At 41.0% G+C, this 18,383-nt stretch overlaps 1 protein-coding gene across 1 annotated transcript; it reads left to right on the top strand.

Annotated features, from left to right (window-relative positions):
* Positions 1–6,938: 6,938 nt before the first annotated feature.
* LOC146585371 (cell surface glycoprotein CD200 receptor 1-B-like) lies at positions 6,939–17,879 on the top strand. Its single transcript, XM_085322989.1, has 8 exons — positions 6,939–6,964; positions 8,263–8,383; positions 10,363–10,444; positions 11,445–11,753; positions 12,876–13,121; positions 13,987–14,088; positions 15,982–16,022; positions 17,239–17,879. Exons 2-8 carry the CDS (start codon positions 8,378–8,380, stop codon positions 17,347–17,349), a joined length of 897 nt encoding a protein of 298 aa, XP_085179115.1. The 5' UTR covers positions 6,939–6,964; positions 8,263–8,377; the 3' UTR covers positions 17,350–17,879.
* Positions 17,880–18,383: the final 504 nt, after the last annotated feature.

The following is an 18,383-nucleotide window of genomic DNA, read 5'->3' as shown; positions in this document are numbered from 1 at the left end:
AAGTTGATAAGCATCCTTTCTGAAGTAAGTCAAATGATTATTTATCTCCTTATAGCTTTGCCAAGTATCTGATTGTTTATTAGCCCTGAAGAGCTACACTTAGTTTTGCCAGCCTTTTCATCAAAGGTAGCCTGCTACTGGATTCTTGTTGAAATAAGTTAGTGTGATACATCTGACGGAACCAAGTGCTTAAAGGGCATCCTTGCAGTACAAGCAACAAGCAGTACAGACGTATCATTAGCTGTGAGGGGGCAGGACGAGCGTTGCATGATCCTGTGTTTTGGGCTCCACTGAGCGGATCCAGACTGCAGATATTTTTAGCACTATCCTTCAGCAGGTGGCATGCTATACAATTACACAGCGACATGATGCTTCTCCTGCAGGTTGGTGTAGCTATGTTTCCACCTCCTGGCAAATATATGGAACAACTGAAAAGACACTAATGAGCATTATGTTTTGATTTTTGCAGGGCACTAGAACTAGAAAATTTAAAGACGTTCCTCTCTTAAGATTAAGGAGATTTTTAACTCTTCAAATTTTGGGGTTTTTTGTGCTATTTTTAAGCCATATACTTTTACAAACAGTTTGCTTTGTAACTACTGTGAAAGTGAGTGCTTGAAGTGAGGAGAGTCTTAAATACAAGATGCTTGCAGCAAGACTACAAGTAATGATATTATATATTGAGGGAGGGACCAGGAGTCCATTTCCAAGATAATTGGGAAGGAATGTGAATATATGTCAACGAAGCTCCAGTCAGTGTGACTTGTCAGTCTTTAAAATATCTGTATGTTCTGCCTATTATGGACAACAGTTGTTATGGAGATACATACTGTTATGGAGAATACACAGTCAAGACTGTAGGCATTCTGTCAGGTAAGTGCCCTTCAGCACTAAGAAAGTTTTAATATTCCCAAATCCAAATTCTTGTCAAATTCAGACAATATCTCCCTCTCTTGTCAAATTCAGACAATATCTCCCTCTCTTTGACCACATTGCATCTGTACAGGATTGGGTTTTCTTTGAATAGTTGACCAGAAAACTTTTCCATTTTTCCCTTGTCAGGTCAATGCCATCTGCCCATTTCATGGAAAAGACACCAAAGGTCCTTTCACTAGGCATCTCAGAAGTGCCTTGTGTGGAGAGAAAGAGTCATGGGCGTAAGCAGATTGATTGTGCCCACTCTAGATAGATTAAAGCTAACTTTTGAGTCCACACATGCTGCTGCCAGATGCTGACATCTTCAGTCTAGTAATGCACATATGTAGGTTTAGTTGAGTAAAAGTGCTGAACCCAAGATACTGAATCTGGAGTTTAAATGATATTTTCTTTTCTCCATTGTTCAATTACAGTGACTTCCATGTAAACTGCAATCAGGGTCCACCACTTACCTTCTTTTACATGAGACATCCCCTTGGTCAGGAAAGGATTTTTGGAAGGCTGCATAGTTCAAAGGTGCCTCCAGTATGTCCCTTTGAATGCCTTTTTGAATCCCTTTAGCTTCAGGCTATTTATCAGTGCAGCAGTGGAAAAACTAGCCGTGATGATAAAATGTGCAGAAACAGTGTGCTGCCCTGAGTTTGGATGATAGGGACTTTGCAAATGGCCCAGGAACTTTTTCTGCTGCATAGGAGGTCTCTGAGGTATATGACTGTTGGTTCTCCAAGCAAGGAGCCAGGGAGGAAAAGAGGAGAGGAAAACTGGTGAGGCAGCACTGCTGGCACCATTTGGATCTCCCATCTTCATTTTGATGCTAACCCTTGGCCTTCCAGCAGCTCTGCAAGATTCTTTTTATTACTGACCCTGCACACCCTCAGCACGTTCTAGCAAAGTGGATATGCCTCTTACTATTTTTGTAGCTACTCTTGTAACTGTATTTTAGCTCTACTTCACCTTCTCTATAGTGGTTTAAAAATGTGGGGCTATTTATCTTTGTGGTGTGACTAACGAGCTGGTCAGATGGATGTTGCTGCAGGGGCAGGAAAAGGTACAGTGAGGAGAGTAGGAAGCATGGGGGAACCATAGGGCTGCAGCTACTTGACTTGGGCCGCCAGAGCAGGAGGGACTTCCCACCACCACCTAAGGAGGAAGGGGGGCACTGAGCTAGGGTACTTTAGGGCTGAGACCCCACTGCAAGTTGGTCTAATGGCTGCCTGCTGGTGTGGAGAAGATCAGCAACAAGGGGCTGATGTGCCCAGCTGCACAAGCGGGAGTTCTTGGGAGATGCACTCCTGGCAGCAGGGCTCTACTTTAATAACAAATTCAGATGGGAAATGGTATTTTATCAGTCACACAACTTCAGAACCTGAGCATTCTTAGGTACTTTGTCATTTGAATGCAAAGGCTTTAAAAAGATGTAAGTATGCTTGTGAGTCTACAAATATATGCATGTTAAATGTGTGTATATAATGTGTGTGTGTGTGTATTTTTTTTTATATATATATATATATATACACATACACACACATACATTTTTTTTTCTTTTCGTTAAAAAGAAATACACATATATAGCAATATGTTCTCCCAGCCTGGAGTTTGCGTTGCTCTGCAGTCCTGTCTCTGGCAGCTACTCCTGTGGACTGTATTATAAGCCACTATGGGAAGATGAGAAAGCAGAGAACTTTTACTACCAACATGCAGAATCCCATGACAGCATCAACATTAGGGGGAAGCTTCATGTCATATTTCCACCTGCAGACCACTGGGCTAAAAAAAGAACAGCTGGTTTAGGCAACACAAACTTAAAGACATCCTGTAGGACTGGACTTTCCCCGGCAATTCTCCCCTTCTGCGTGATACTGACTTGCATTGAGCATACAACTGCTAGAAGTGCTGCTAACCAGCTTCAGCACAGGAAAGAAATGGGGCTAATGTGAAGAATTTTTCTAAAGCCTGTAAGTGACACAGAGCTAGAGGTGTTACGCTTGCTCGTAAAACAGTTAGCTTATGACAGCAATGAATCCTGTGTAGTGGAGGAAAAAACAGATAAAGCAGAAGCATCGCCTTTGGTTTAGTACACTGCGTCAAAAGACAGAAGGCACTGGTAAAGGTCATACACTGGTATGATGACTTTAGTTTTGTATTTGAGAGATAAGATGTTTAACTTTTTCCAATACAGATAAATGTTTCTATTTCAGGCATGTTTTGTTTTACCACTTATTTGTTCCTCTCTGTGGTTTTTGTTTCTGTGGTTTTTACGCAAAAAGAAACCTACTGAGCCTTCTCCTTTATCGGATGACAACAGTATGGATTTGGTACTTGGAAGCACTGATCTAGCTGCTTCATTAACCCAGAAGAGGATACAAGATTTCCCCTTGAAAACTAAGGTGTGCAAAAATCCATGCCTTCTGTGTGAGGAGTCCAAAGAGGACAGTGCAAGTGTCTCCTTGTGGCTGGAGTAGCTGATTCCTGGCTGAGTTTCTGCAGGGGGTTTCTGGGACTTCTTGCAGGATGCTCACAGCTCTTCATGGCAGGAGAAAGCTGTTGTCTTCAGAAAATATTAGCTTCCCTGGGGTGAAGCAGAGGGAGGAGAAGCAGTGAATAGCTGAAGGAGAGAAGCCTAGTAGGCCTGTGACTCTGCCCTTGAGTGGCACTGACTACGCCAAGGTGAGTGATGCTACAGTTAAAATTGGCTAAGATGGGCTGAAGGAGCACCTGGAGTTTCAGTTATGCTAGACATCAATTCTGCTCTTAGTCCTGTTTTTTTTTTTTTTTAAGTGAAGATTATTTGAGGTTTGTGGGTAGTTTACATGCAGCTCAGTTCAGGGTGTATGGTACAACTCGGTCATATGTGGCTATGGAGTGGGATACCCACTCCACGAGTACCCAGAAGAGCCTTGGGCTGAAAGATGGGAAGGAAACTTTCATCCAGGAAGTCTGAGATACATGATAGCTTTTATGGAAGCCTCTTGGAAGTTAAGCATCCCCCTAGAAACCTTTTTTTTCCTATTTGTTATTGAATATCTGCATGGGAGACTTTTTTGGGGTTGGATTATCTGCAGTTCTGAAAGCAGTAATTGTACTTGTACATTGTTGCATGGCTTTTTCCAGCAAAAATGAGCAACAGGATGTAGTAAGTCCACAAGAGGCAGAAATTACAGTAGCTAATATTATGGTCATCTCTATTATAAGTAAATTTGGTTACTATGGTGCTGAAGTCAATAGTGAAAGATCCTGAGGAATGAGTTAATGACCTATAAGCTGTAAGGGGTTTCTGTAGGGCCAGGAGTAGAAGCTGCTGAGCACTGTCATTAGTCTGTGTAATTAGTGTGGCAATTAACTGAAATAGAAAAAAAAAGAAAAAAGAAATCCTTTTTCTTGGTCTCTGGAAATGGCAATATAATTGCCTCTGGACATTTTGAACTGGAAGTGTCAGGACTTAAAGGCTTCGTTAATGGCAGTGCTTTGCACCAGTGTTTACTGACATCATGGGAACTACATAAAGTTGGTGTCTGGGAAAATCAGGCTGTTATATACATAGACTTTTTTTCTCTCTCCTCCACCTCCCCCCACCACAAAAGAAAATGTAAAGCAAACACAGTCTCTCCCTTTCTGAAAGTAAGAGAACAGGCCTAACAGAACGAGTGTTGTCAGAGCAGTTTTCTTAATCTCATTCATCTTTTGCTCCTTTTTTCCATTCCCAACACTAAATAACAGCGTTTTTTGAAGAGGCTGGCTGCAGGGCAGCTACAGATGTGAGGTGCGCGGCATCGCTCACGTAACAGCTTCATTGGACTGAGTTATTTTCTGTATGGGCTGGTGTTAAGAAGGGAAATGTTTCTGACAGGAGAGGACATACCCACCTGCTTTCTTGCATTACAGCTACTAAAGAATAAAAAGCTAGACAAAGCAGTCATCCACTATATGTCCTTTTTTTTTTTTTTCCCCCCCCTTAGGAAAAAATGCTTTATAATGATGTTAATATTAGTTTTATTCTAAATATTACTATAAATTAATTCATCATGAGTATGTTTTCAGTGCCAAGTATCTTTTAGTGAATAAAAATACCAGAAGGCTAGGTCTGTCTAGCCTAGTATCTTTTTTGCAGTGGCACATAGCAGATGGTTAAGGAAGACTTTTAATAGTGGGGCAAGCATACATCAAAATCTCCCTCTCCCGTGATGCAACTTTTCAGTTGCTGAGAATTAGCAGCTTGGGGAATATTTATCTGCTGGCCCTTTTGATATGGTGGTTTTTCCTTCTAGGATGTTCAAAGTCCTCTCGTATTTTGCAGCTTCATTTTCAGGTGAGGGACTTTAAGAATACTCAGAAGTTGATCATTGCTCCAGAGTAACAGGACAGTGTTCAAGCAGTGTCTGTTCCCTGAGTAGAGACCAGGCTGCTCTGAGGCCTGGCACAAAACTCCAGGAAACTAGTGAGTGGGCTACCCAAAACCCAGGGCAGGGTCTGGTCCCTGCAATGCACAAGAAATGCAGTCCTGCAGGCACAACCGCTGCTACGTTTCCTCAGGTGACTGGTACAACTTTGGCGTTTAGCAGCATGTGCTCCAATTTTGAGGAAAAATGGGAGAACTTCTGAGATTGCCATTAAAACTGCTCCAGTTACTTATTGCAAACAAATTATCACTAGCTAACCCTAACTTCCCGAGTTGCTCTGACTTGAAAGACAGCTAAAAGTAGAAGCTGACTGGGGGATGTAAACGTGGCCTTCCCAGCATCTCTCACTTCAGAAAAGTTGCTGGCCAACTGCAGGCTTCGTAGTCAGCTGCTGTGTGGTTGCCAGGTGATCAGTGTATTCACAGGTTCGTTGATCTGGAGCTGACAGCCAGCCTTGTATAGAGTACAAGGCCTCATACCTGGATAAATCATGCTAAGTTACAGAGGAGTGGGGTTGGAGAAGAGAGGTTTAGGTGGTGAGGAGGAAATATTTAATACCTTATGATGGGCAATGCACCTTCTCACTAGGTAGGCAGATGCTGCTGCGTGAATGTTCTGGCTGCGCTAAAAGTGCGGTTTGGGATTTTAAATAACATAGCCTTGCTTTGGGTACTCCTTCCTGTTGCCTTATACTTGCATGAGAGGTGGGAGAGTTGACACAGCTGTGCACAACTGTCTCTTCTTCTTGCCACTCCTTGCTGCTTCCTCCTGGCCAAAGACACCAGATGTTTTACAGAACAGACCTTTTCAAGGTCTTTCCTACCCTTTAAAGCCTGTGTTTTCGTTGAAAAGCAGGACTATATTTTCTTGAGTTAATCATGCAAATGGCTGTGTAACGTGGGATATTTTTTAAAATGTTGCAGTAATGTGTGACACTCTGGTTGATACTTGTTTCTTTACAATCTGTACCCCTTTCCTCCTTCAGATTATTTAAAAAATATTTTCATTATGTTGGACTTCACTTTAACCATTTTTAAATTGCTGTTTTAAGTAGCATGGGGCTTGTAGCTTGCCTTTGATGTGTAATAGCAGGCAAATCTAAAGTTGTGGTTTGTTCTTCATGTCAGAAAGCACTTTGTTTCCCTAGTTTTAACTGTGTCACATCCTCTTGAGGGGAGTGTACAAGCAGATGTTTTAGTTTTGCTGAGTTCTTTCAGAGGGGCACAGCTTCTCTCGTACAGGGGGTAAGAGGCTGTGTTTGTCTCTGAGACTAATCAACATGTTAAAATCTCAGGAGCTTCAGTGAGAAGAACATCATGAGGCTCGAGCATCCCTGAAGATAGGGAGTATCTGGGATTGATGGTCCTGAACAGAGATTGCTCTCACTTTTTTGGAGCTGTGTGGGCCTCCTCCCGTCGTGAGGAGGCGAGCTCCGGGTTTCTCTGGCCAGTGCTGCAGTGCGCGGGTCCCTCATAAGCTGCCACCAGAATCATTGTCGCTGCTGGAGCCATCGTGTGCATGCGCATACCCTTTTTGTCCACAGAAGTGAGATACCACAAGCCTGGAGCCCACTGGTGCTGCTGCTGTTCATCTTTAGTGACCAGAGGACTCTTCTCCAGGCTGACAGCTGGGTAACTTTTCTCCAACCTTAGTATTCACTGGGATGATACCAAGCATGAGTGGTGGCATCCTCCAGCTGGAACGCTGAGGCTAACAGAAGAGAGGCACACATATCGTGTGGCCTTCTGCCAGCCTCTGCTGTCAAGGCTGACTTAAAACTGTAATTTATTTTAATGTAGTTACTGAGGCATTTTAATTCCATCAAAGGAAATATCACAAGACAATCTACAAATATTCATTTGCTACTTATTAATTAATTTTATTCAGCTGCGTTTCGTTTCTCCTTTTCAAGTTTTACTTTGAGATTTACTTCTTACTTACAGGCAAAAGTATTCAAGGACTGTGAACCTTAAAAGTCTCAATCTAAATTCTGTTTTTTCTGTACATGAATATTTAGACAGTATATCCACTATTCTTTCTGTAATGCCCATTTTTAATCGTTAATGCCTGTATTTTTGAGCAAATAAGCATATATACATGTATATGATTTGTATTCATTTTAAAAAAGGGTAGTTCTTTGGGACAAATTACAATGCCACAATATTCTGTATATTAATACATATAGCTCCAGCAAAATTGGTGAATATTGAATTTATTGTTAAGCACTGTGGAGGATTCTTTTGTTTTTAGAGGAACTAAAAGACTATTTGCAAATTGGGTCAAATTCAGTACATGATTTTGGCTAAAAAGCATCTTTTTTGGTAAATAAAATCAAATTCTCAAAAATTTTGACTGAAAGCAACTTTAGTCATGCATAATTTATCCAAAATGAAAAAAAAAAACGTTTAAATGGTAATGAATTGCATGAAGAAAAACAAAATATTTCACTTATGGAAAATATTTTAGGTGAATGAAAAATGAAATTTGGGAATTTTGTAATACAGGAGTACATGTTACAGATTAATAGTAGAATACTGATCAGTGTAGTTGCACTGGCATTGTTTTTAGGTTGAAATGAAAGCTTTTCATCCAGATATGTCAGAATTCTGTTAGAATTTTGCAGAAAACCTGTCAGGCTGTTGTCTGAATGTGCGTATGTACTGCAGTGTGTTTAAGAAAAAAAAATTCCTCTTGTATTTGGATCATGAATATGGCAGTGTTTGATTTTTTCTGTGACACAAATGTGGCAGTGATATGTTTGTTTTTTCTGTGCACCAGGCGTCCTCACTTGATATATTTTAAAATGGAATTTTAATGCTACGTTATTGAAGCCTGTAACTTTTACATTAGTTGATATTGGCTCAGGATCTGGGTTTCTGTGTGCACAGACAGGCTTAAACTCTGGCCACCTTTCTTCCCCTCTTCCCAGCACATCTTGAGAAGCATACTTCTACTTAAAAATGTATTTGAACAGCACCTGACCAAAATAGCCTGGAAGGAAAGTCCTGTTGCAACATATATGACATTTCTGAACCAACCATTGCATGAAGGTATTTGCTAGTCTGGTGCATACTGGATTTCTACTAGAGAATGAAAGCAGCTGTTGAAATATCAGTATTTTCCGTAGGATGGAAATACCATTTTTCAGTCACCTCTAGTTGCAGGTGTCTGATTTAGAAAGTAGAATATGGGAGAGGCATATATGAATTCATAAAGGAGAGAATGACAAAAAGACCAACAGGACGAGAATTTGGGGGAATGCAGAGGTGAATGATGGAAAATGAGATGACTTTACAGGCAAGTTAGAGAGAATCTCAAGACAAAAGTTTAGGTAAATGGGGTGAAAACGGATGGAGAAAGGTTCCAATGAGTCTCCCAAGTCCAACCTGGAGTATAAAATGGTAGTTTCCAGAAAATGACAGCAGCAAAGTAAACCATTTTTGACCTTGCCTGACAGGACTCAACCTCTCTGAGTATTAAGCTAGAGCTCCAGACTGTCTGTCAAACAGGCAGGAAGCCATAGGGAGAGATTCACAAGAGATGATATAGTCAGGAATATTGCTTGAACCTCTATAATCAGGTTGAAGAAAAGAGAGCAAATATTTGGGGATAAAAGCTACAGAAGGCTAGTGACATCAAACCACTGTGGGAGCTCTCAGTCTTTTGTGGTACATCAACCTGCTCTTCATTTTAAATTCCTAGCAGGATTCTTCCTACCTCTTACAACGATGTCACTCATGTGCTTGAGCAGCATGTCTGTGTGATGCTGGAATGAAATGGAAAATTCCATGTATTCCACTATTCCTTCAGTATGTGTTGATTTGCTTCAAAACAAAGAACCTGCAGGTCACACAAACACAGGTCTTTTTGTTGTTGTTGTTAATGACCGATTCATGACAGCAACATCAGAAAATAAGATACGGTCACTCTCGTGTCCTCTGAGGCCTCTTGGTCAGGGGTGCAGCAGCTTATCAGTAGTGAATCTTTTGGTTGTGACAGAATCATTGTGAGTTGCAGTAGATGCTTGTCCAAAATCAGCTGCAGCCTAGAGACATGAGTAAAGTTATTGGGATTTTGGCTGTGTGAATACATATATATGTTGTTTACACAGTATAATGCAAAACTGCCTTGCCAGATTGAGGTCATTTATGTATGATATCTGACTGCAGAAAAGTTTTGGTGATGTTCTTATCCAAATCTGTGTTCAAGCAACAGCTGAAAGCTATGAACCGTATATATTTTGACTGGAAAGCTTTTGGACAATGTGCAGCTGTGTTTTTTTGTATGGACCTGAAAACAATGGGTTAGAATGAAAGCAACCATCTTGGTCTTACCAATGAATAGCTGCCCATTTGCTAAGAAGTAGCTAACAATTGATACAAAACAGTTTGTTAAAAAATTGTATAATTGTGGAATAATGTAAGTTACTAAATGTATCTTTGGAACACCATGTCCAAAAAACAGAAGATAAACTTGCATGGTTTTGATCACTTACAATAAGATTATTGTCCTTTTTATTCCACCACAGAAGTGGAGTTACCCTTTGGGAAATTAAAAACATGGCAAGCATTTGGAATCACTTCTTTGGGTTGCTTCCTTAAAACAACTGATGAAGACTAGATCATGAACTTTCTTACACATGCTGTTGCCTTTATTTTTCAGAAGGCATTTTAAAGCATGCATGTGCTCTGGCAAAGCCTTCTTTTCATTCTTGTGGATAAACCTATAAAGGGGTAGCAGGTCTCTAGCTAGTCTTTGTGCTAGCTAGCTGGATGTGAATGGCAAACAGCTAGAGATGACTGGAAAGTGGTGCCAAAGATCCTGGATTTCTCAAACTTGTTTGTGAACAGTAGCCTTTGTTTTCACAACCCTTTCTGTTTTACTTTCTTCAGCATAAGACCTGACCTGAAGTATTTTTTAGATTTTTTGTTTTCAAAGGAAACAAAGATTTTGCTCTGGGTTTGCTTTGAAGGAACTTGCACAACAATTTGTGATTCCATGTCATTTTCTTTAGCTTTACTTTCTGCAGTACCTCCTGCTAAAGATGGCTCAGACCCGGGCAGTTTTGGCTGCACTTCTTTGCTTGTTAATCAACCTAGTTCAAAGGCCAGGTAAGTGAGAAAGATCACAAAGTACATGCACTACTGCTTGACACTCTGTATTCCCAACTCACTAGAACCCTGAAACTTCACAGTTCATCAGGGAAATTTTGTTTATTGTTTAATATATGCACAAAGAGTGATGCCACCTCAGCAGACAAACAAATCCTTCAGCCTCCCTGAGTGGCACAGGATGAAATATCTGATGAGAATCTATCACAGATCACCTGAAGATCCATTTCCTCTTCAAGAGAGAAAACACCGTAAGAGCTATTATTTCTGACAGAAGAAGGATCTATGTATGTCCCATACATGAACTACTGCACCAAATGATCTTGGGTTTTAAGGTCCTTACAAGCACTATCACTACTGCTGCTAGTACTTATGCTTTAACCAAAGCACCTAATTCAATAACATGATATTTCTTTTATGTAGTTTTCTTTTCCTCAAGGGTGGATATTGCTTTCCTCATAACTTTTTCAAAGCCCATATGAAAGTGGAAAAAATCTGTTGATTCAAAAAAGGTGGAGGACTTTAGTTCACCAGCATGTATCACATACCTGCGTGGAGTCCACAGCAGAAGGTGCCTCCTCCATTATACTCCCGGTCCTTAAGGACAGTGACAGCAGGAAAATGGACCTGGAAATTGGATATTGCTTTACATACGTCTGCACAGAGCTCTGTCCCCTCAGGGCTGCCAGCCCAAAGGAAAAGTTTTTAAATGGCAGAAGTATCAGATCGGCCAGTTGAAATAACAGTTACAGCGTTATAAGCCTTGGACCTGCAGTATCAGTAGTCTTCCAAGGAACACAGAGCCCACGATATCTGCCTGAAATATTCTGGAGTCTCAGCCAGGTTTTTAAACCACATAGTATAAATATACAGAGGAAGGTATAGAATCTGCTCAGGGTTTCAGTACAGTAATGAGGTAGAGATTTTTAATAAACCAAGTCAAGAGCCTCCTATGCCTTGATGATGGCTGTAGCATCATTTTTGTTTTCTTCTTTTGTAGCTTATAACATGGTGAATGTGGAGGCTGGTCATGAGGCTATATTGAGTTGCTCTTATCTCTCCAAAGTGCCTTTGCTAATGGTAATATGGAGGATGAAATCCAGCACTTACTGCTTTTTGGCCTATAGAAGTGATAAAAATGAGACAAGAAAGGTAAACTGCAGTGAGAGGATGACATGGAAATATTCACCTAACAGTGATCCTGCTCTTCGTATTTACCCTGTGAACCTTGGTGATGAGGGAAATTACACCTGTGAAATTGTCAGCAGTAATGGGAATTTTCTTTCTTTTTCTTCTCTGACTGTGATAGGTAAGACATATTTGTGTGTGTGTGTGTGTGCAGAGATAAAAATGTTTTGATTTGGTGTTAAAAGACCAAATTTATTTTTGATACATTTTGAAATTGCACATAAAGAGGTGGAAGACTCCTCAGTGAAGAGACAATCTCTTAAACTGATTTAGTCTGGCTATTTGGGAACAGGGATGAGGAGATATGCAATAGGATTGACCTTTTATTATGGGGAGATACTCTTTTTGTGTGTGTGTGTGATTTTATTTAAGTTTCTTCCAAGTCATGAACAGGGAGGTTTTAAGATGCACCAAATACGACGGTCTAGAGTAGTTTCTGAGTTGATTCTTTGGGCGTAACGTTTTGAATGTCGTGTGAATGTACACATGACTAGGAGTATGCACTCTTCTGTGTTAATGCAAACAGAAGATAGCAAATAAATATTGCTACTGTAAGCTAAGCAAGAGGACACTCAGTCAAAATTCACAATAAGGTCAATGTGTGTTTTGTCTGAGTAAGGGTTGAAAAGGAAGGAAGCAAGAGTTTCAGGATATTATCCGGAAACATTTCACTCTTCAAGAAATACTGAAAGCTGTCTGTAAGACTGTGTAACTAAAATAAAAATGAGAACAGTCCATTTCGAAGCTAGACAGGAACAAAAGAGGATTAGGAAACACAATCATTGCATCAAATCATCTTTTTCAGAATCAGATAAATTGTCTCTGAATTTCATAAGTTTCAAGAAATATTTTACATAGGGATGGATTTTATTTTCTGGTCATATTAGTTAAACTTTAGTGATACTTTCTTCAGTATGTGTGTGCACTGCTGTATTTGTAACTCATAATTTAAAACGGCCCTATTCCTCATCCCACTTTCTGATTCTGCTGTAATCTTCTTTCATAAAACGTGAGGGAACAAGACTTCTAAGTACAGCCAGCAATTTCTGGAGATACTAATCTTGGACTTTTTGATGTATTTTTTCTGCCTAAAGATGGATGGTGCTAATATTCCAGGTTACTTTAAAATATCTTGAATTGGAGATGTAAACCAAAAAATACTACCTATTTTTCAGTTTATTGAATGGAGAGATTACACTGAACTAGATATGATTGTGGATCTTTTCTTCTTCTTTTTCCATAGTTCCTCCTACAGTGACTTTGACCTCTGACAGCAGTGGGGTAGTTGTTTGTCAAGCCTCCTCAGGAAAGCCAGCTGCAGAAATCTCCTGGATGCCTGCAAATAACCACAGCACGGAGGAAGTTCATCATCCCAATGGAACAGTAACCAGAGTGAGCTATATAGGATGGGACAGCAGCATGCATCCCACTGTGACCTGTCTCGTTACCCATCCAGCTACAAACAAGACTCTGTCCCTAGATCTATCATGTAAATATCATTTTTCTGTAATTGCTCTTCATCATGATCTTGTGATTCGTCGTGCTTCTCTATGCAGCTGTTCCTACTGACTGCCAGAGCTTCACAGATTGTTTAGGGGGATGAAATACCAAAATTCTAGTACACTTTGATAGAGAAATTAATAATTTTGAGTTAGACCTTTGAAACCTAAAGTTCCTGGCATTGTATAGGGAAGCTACCAGTGCTTGCTTCCTTCTACTCTAGTTTTGTTTTTGTAGGAGTTCCTCATTCTATTTCAGTGTCCTTTTCAATCACTGGTGACAGAACAGTTGCTTTCAGTAGCCACTCTGATGCAGTTCACTAAATTTAGGTGTGAACTTTGAACGACAGGAGTTGATTTTTGTCCCAGCTCTCCACAAGATTAAGGTCTGGAGAAAACTTCATTAAAGAATGGCTGTCTGTGACTCTCAAAGGATCTTTTTCAGGGCAGTAAAGGGTAAAATTCAACGTCTCAGCTGGCTGTGCTGGACCTGATATAAGTTCTGCCAGTGGGATTTACGAAGCAGCGGAATGAAGGGCAGAAGTCACCATAGCCCAGTCATTTATACAGCATTTTGAAGGGACAAATGATCAGATCTGTTGATTTATTCAAAGAGGGACTGTGCAGGCATGTGGGGTCAAGCACAAAAGCTTGTCTGTGCACATGAATGACTGGGTGTGTGGGGCAGCTTCCTATTGCTGATTGGGATCTGGACCTCTCACCTGTGTCTCACAGCTCATTTGAGCTATGGGGGTAGATGTTTAGTTTTGCCTTGCTGAGGTAGGCAGTAACATCATATAGCCAGTGAATGTTGACATCCAGCTTTGTAACTATCTTTCTTTTTTCATCCCTCAGATGTTTCCCTCAATCTTCACTATCTCCTGATAGGAGGATCTGCAAGTGTTGCTGCTGTCATTTGTGTTGGTGTGATTTTATGCTTGGTTTTCAGGTGCAAGGGTAAGTCAATTGGAGAACAGTCAGTATCTTAGATGGGACTGTAAGACATTTCAGGCTCATCACTGACTATTTGCAGGAACGAGGTCATATACTTTATTGCTGATAGAATTGGTTGGGAGCCAAGTAGGGGCTTAAAATGGAGACAGGAAAAAGAGTAACCTGAAAGGGAGAGTGTTTAAAGGAGAGAAGGAGATGAAACCTGGAAAGCAGCAACCTTTAGGGGTGGGTGAACTATAAATGGAGTAAACTTGCAGAGAATCGGAGAGCATAACTTACTCCCCTCCATTGCCTTAGTTCTGTTCTAAACTTATTATCATAGAATCATAGATCCAGTAAGGTTGGAAGGAACCTCTGGAGATCATCTAGTCCAATCTCCCTGCTCAGCAGGGTCACCTACAGCACGTTAGACAGGGTTGCATCCAGGCGGGCCTTGAAGATCTCCAGAGAAGGAGACTCCACAACCTTTATGGGCAACCTGTTCCAGTGCTCCATCACTCTCACAGTGAAGAAATTCCCCCTCACGGTCAGGCAGAACTTCCTGTGCTTCAATTTCTGCCCATTGCCTCTTGTCCTGTCACACGGGAAAACTGAAAAGAGTTTGTCTCCATCCCCTTGACACCCTCCCTTCAGGTACTTATACACATTGATAAGATCCCCCCTCCGCTTCAGTCTTCTCTTCCCCAGGCTAAACAGGCCCAGCTCTCGCAGCCGTTCCTCATAGGGCAGATGCTCCAGCCCTCAGATCATCTTCGTAGCCCTATGCTGGACTCTCTCCAGTAGATCCATGTCTCTCTTGTCCTGGGGAGCCCAGAACTGGACACAGTACTCGAGATGAGGCCTCCCCAGGGCTGAGTGGAGGGGCAGGATCACCTCCCTCCACCTGCTGGCAACACTCTTCCTAATGCACCCCAGGATACCCTTGGCCTTCTTGGCCACAAGGGCACATTGTTGGCTCATGGTCAACTTGTTGTCCATCAACACTGCCAGATCCTTCTCTGCACAGCTGCTTTCCAGAAGGTCAGCCCCCAGCTTGTACTGGTGCCTAGGGTTATTTTTCCCTAGGTGCAGGACTCTGCACTTGCCCTTGTTGAACCTCAGGAGGTTCCTCTCTGCCAAACTCTCCAACCTGTCCAGGTCTCTCTGAATGGCAGCACAGCCCTCAGCCACTCCTCCCAGCTTGGTATCGTTGGCAAACTTGCTGAGGAGGCACTCCATCCCCTCATGCAGGTCATTGATGAGTAAGTTGAACAGGATGGGACCCAGCACTGAGCCCTGGGGAATGCCACTAGCCACATGCCTCCAACTAGACTCCATACTAGTGGTGATGACCCTCTGAGCTCTGCCTTTCAGCCATTACCTGTCTGGGTTTTGTCCTCTGTGTATATCTTTTAAATTATTCCCCTCACTAGGCATGTTACATTGCAGATATTTCATGAGTCAGGTACAAATGAATGGTGGCAAAAGAGGGTTGGCAGGAAGGGACTATGAGTGGAGGTGTGCACTAGAAGAGCAGAGAAGGCAGGGTGAGGAAAACGGAAGGACAATGATTTCCAGTGGCGACAGCACTGACCAATGTTTGCAGCTCTTTGGTGCCGAGCCTATTACTGCCACAGAGCAAAGCATGGTTTGGGGCAGGAAAGGAGAGGAGAAGATGAAGGGTCCAGCTCCGCTGGGTTGCTTGGCTCTTTCCTCTGAGAGGAAAATAAAACAATAGCACTGGCAAGAGCATATTCTAAACCATGACAGAAAAAGTGAGAACTAAATCAATGCTTGGAACTGTGTTTAGCAGAAAGGCTTTCAACAGCAGAGGGCAGCTAGGTGAGAACTGTAGACAGAACAGCTGTGCACCTTACCCCATCAAACCATTTTGAATTTCCAACATCCTACTTTCAGCTTCACGTAAGTCGGCACGTGGACCAGCAGCACCGATCGCAGTAAGTGGGCTTTTCTGTGTTTATTTCGCTAACACATGTAATTCCATCGCAATGTGTGTCTGCTCCCCCCAAACTCCCATTCAGCTCTGGCTGTGTTGGATGGGTGAATAAGGAGCAGTGTACCTGGGAGGGTGTCTGCTGCTTGCACAGCCCTATCCTTGTGTACATTCACGGTACCTCACTGATCGCTTAAGCATTAGAGGGAGAAGGGGACAGAGCTTTTCCTGCCTAAGAATACTGTAAGTTACATTTACAATGCCAATGTTTAAGCTGAATTTTAGCTCTCTCAAAAGTTAATGAGTTCAGAATTGTGCATTACTGAGTACCCTTAACTCTGACCTTTTTTTTTTAAGTGTGTATTGTGCTTCATGACAGGAATCTGCACAGTTAAAGGTATGATGAAAATGGACAGGCATTTATAATAAGAGTAAAGTGTGCACTTCCTTATGGTGTATTAGACACAGAAACAGCTGTAAAACTTTTTTTGTTTTAAGTTGCAGTTTGAACACTCAGAAAACAGCAGTGCTAAATTTGCCACTGCAAAGTTTAGTTCCTCTCTAATTTCAGTATGCCCTGATACATATTTAATAGCATGGTAATATGCTGCTCCTTCCTCTGGGCTTCTGCCTCATTTAATGCACACTGAAAGAGCAATTATTTCGTATTTTGTTTTCTGCTCATGGTTAAATTCATGGCCGTGTGCCTTGTTTATTGCAAGCTAGTCAAACAGTGCTCTGAAGTTAAAATGATTAATTTCCCGATATGCTGTTCTGTGGCACTCGGCACAATTTGACTGACAGGAGTGGGAGCTGCAGAGATAAAAGTGAAAAGCTTCTGGTAATTTTAGGTATCTAAATTGGAATGTGTATGGCCTGCGTGCTTTTTCCAGCTAAGTTAGCATTGTTTGTTAAGATTTATTTTGAAGAAAATACTGACATTTCAAAATTTGTTTTTAACCATATTAAGAAAAAGAGATTCCAGAGACTATCCTGTTTAAGCATTGTAAAGGTAATTGCTGTGCCTTTCTGCGAGCTCAGGTTTCAACCTCTTTGCTAATGGAGCTTAGAGAAATAAATTCTCAATTCCTTTGCAATCCGATTCCTCTGCAAATCTGGTTGCCTACCATATTTCTTCCAAACTTTTTTTTTATATGTATGATGTTTCAACAAAGTGCTACAAGGTAGTTTAATGGTATGTATTTTTCTTTATATTGCAGACTAAGAACTTCAGGTCAACCCCACAGCATAAGGAACCACCTGCAGTCAACCTTTCTGCTTTATCAGAGAGTATCTATATGAATTACAATCCAAGGATTATGAGAGTATGAACTCTTAACAGTGGAGGCACAAGCAGTCTAATACCAGCTCAGCTACTAATGAGAGTCAATTACCTGAATTTGTACTTACTAACAAATCTTGGACCTTGTTGCACAGCAGGCCAGTAGGACACCCTGCTCTCCAAAAACCTTTGCCTTTCCTGACTTGAAGACAGCTGGGGAAAGTAACCTGTTTTAGTAACTTATTTCTCTTTTGCTCTAAATATCAATACAGCTCTTGAAACTTTTGAAAGTTTTAAAGACTAAGTTGGAGAAATGCACATCTGAATATTGTAGAAAAAAATCTTCCCTCAAATCAATAATTAGCATACTTTTGTGCCAAAATAACAGGCCGATGGTAAAAATGTAGCACTTTTTCTCATTTTAGTGACTAGATTCCCTTTGCAATTTTGTGGTGAAACTCAGGAAGTGACATACAGGTCCCCAAAGCAGAGAAGGCCAAGGAGCATCATCCAACAGAATTGTAGAAATAAAAGAGGTTTTCTATTTGGATAGTTTCATGCAGCAGAAGACATTCTGGTGTTTGTCATCACTATTTACTTTTTCTTTTCTTTTATATATTTCTTTCTCGATTATGCTCTCTGCACTGATAATAGCAGAAACAAAGCCACTTTGAATTTGCACTTGCTAAGGAAATGAGAAATAGCAACAGGCAATTTTCTAAGATTCATTTTTGAAGTCAGCATCTAGATATGCAAATATTTATCTGAAATTATTTCTGGGGCTATTTGGGTATATGTTTATTGACCAGTTTCTTAGAAATTGAGATTACAGCATGATTTTATAGAGAACAGTGGTGCTAAGTTGTGAAAAATAGTTTTAGTGTGCTTATTTATTAAAAAAGACCCAACAAACTATTTATTTCTTCTAGTCCCCACCTCTTGAGCTGAAAAACCCACAGACTGGATGTTAATTTCAGTTTTGTATGTCAGCTTGGTCAAACCTTCCAGAAAACTAATGCAGCACTAAGTGTACTCAAATGTCTGCTTTGAATGGTCTTTGTCTACGTGTAGCTGGAAGAAATC

This window comes from Rhea americana, unplaced genomic scaffold, assembly GCF_003343005.1.
Source record: "Rhea americana isolate MKP2758 unplaced genomic scaffold, rheAme1 scaffold_81, whole genome shotgun sequence".
Taxonomy (NCBI): domain Eukaryota; kingdom Metazoa; phylum Chordata; class Aves; order Rheiformes; family Rheidae; genus Rhea; species Rhea americana.
This window is presented reverse-complemented; position numbering and strand designations above follow the sequence as displayed.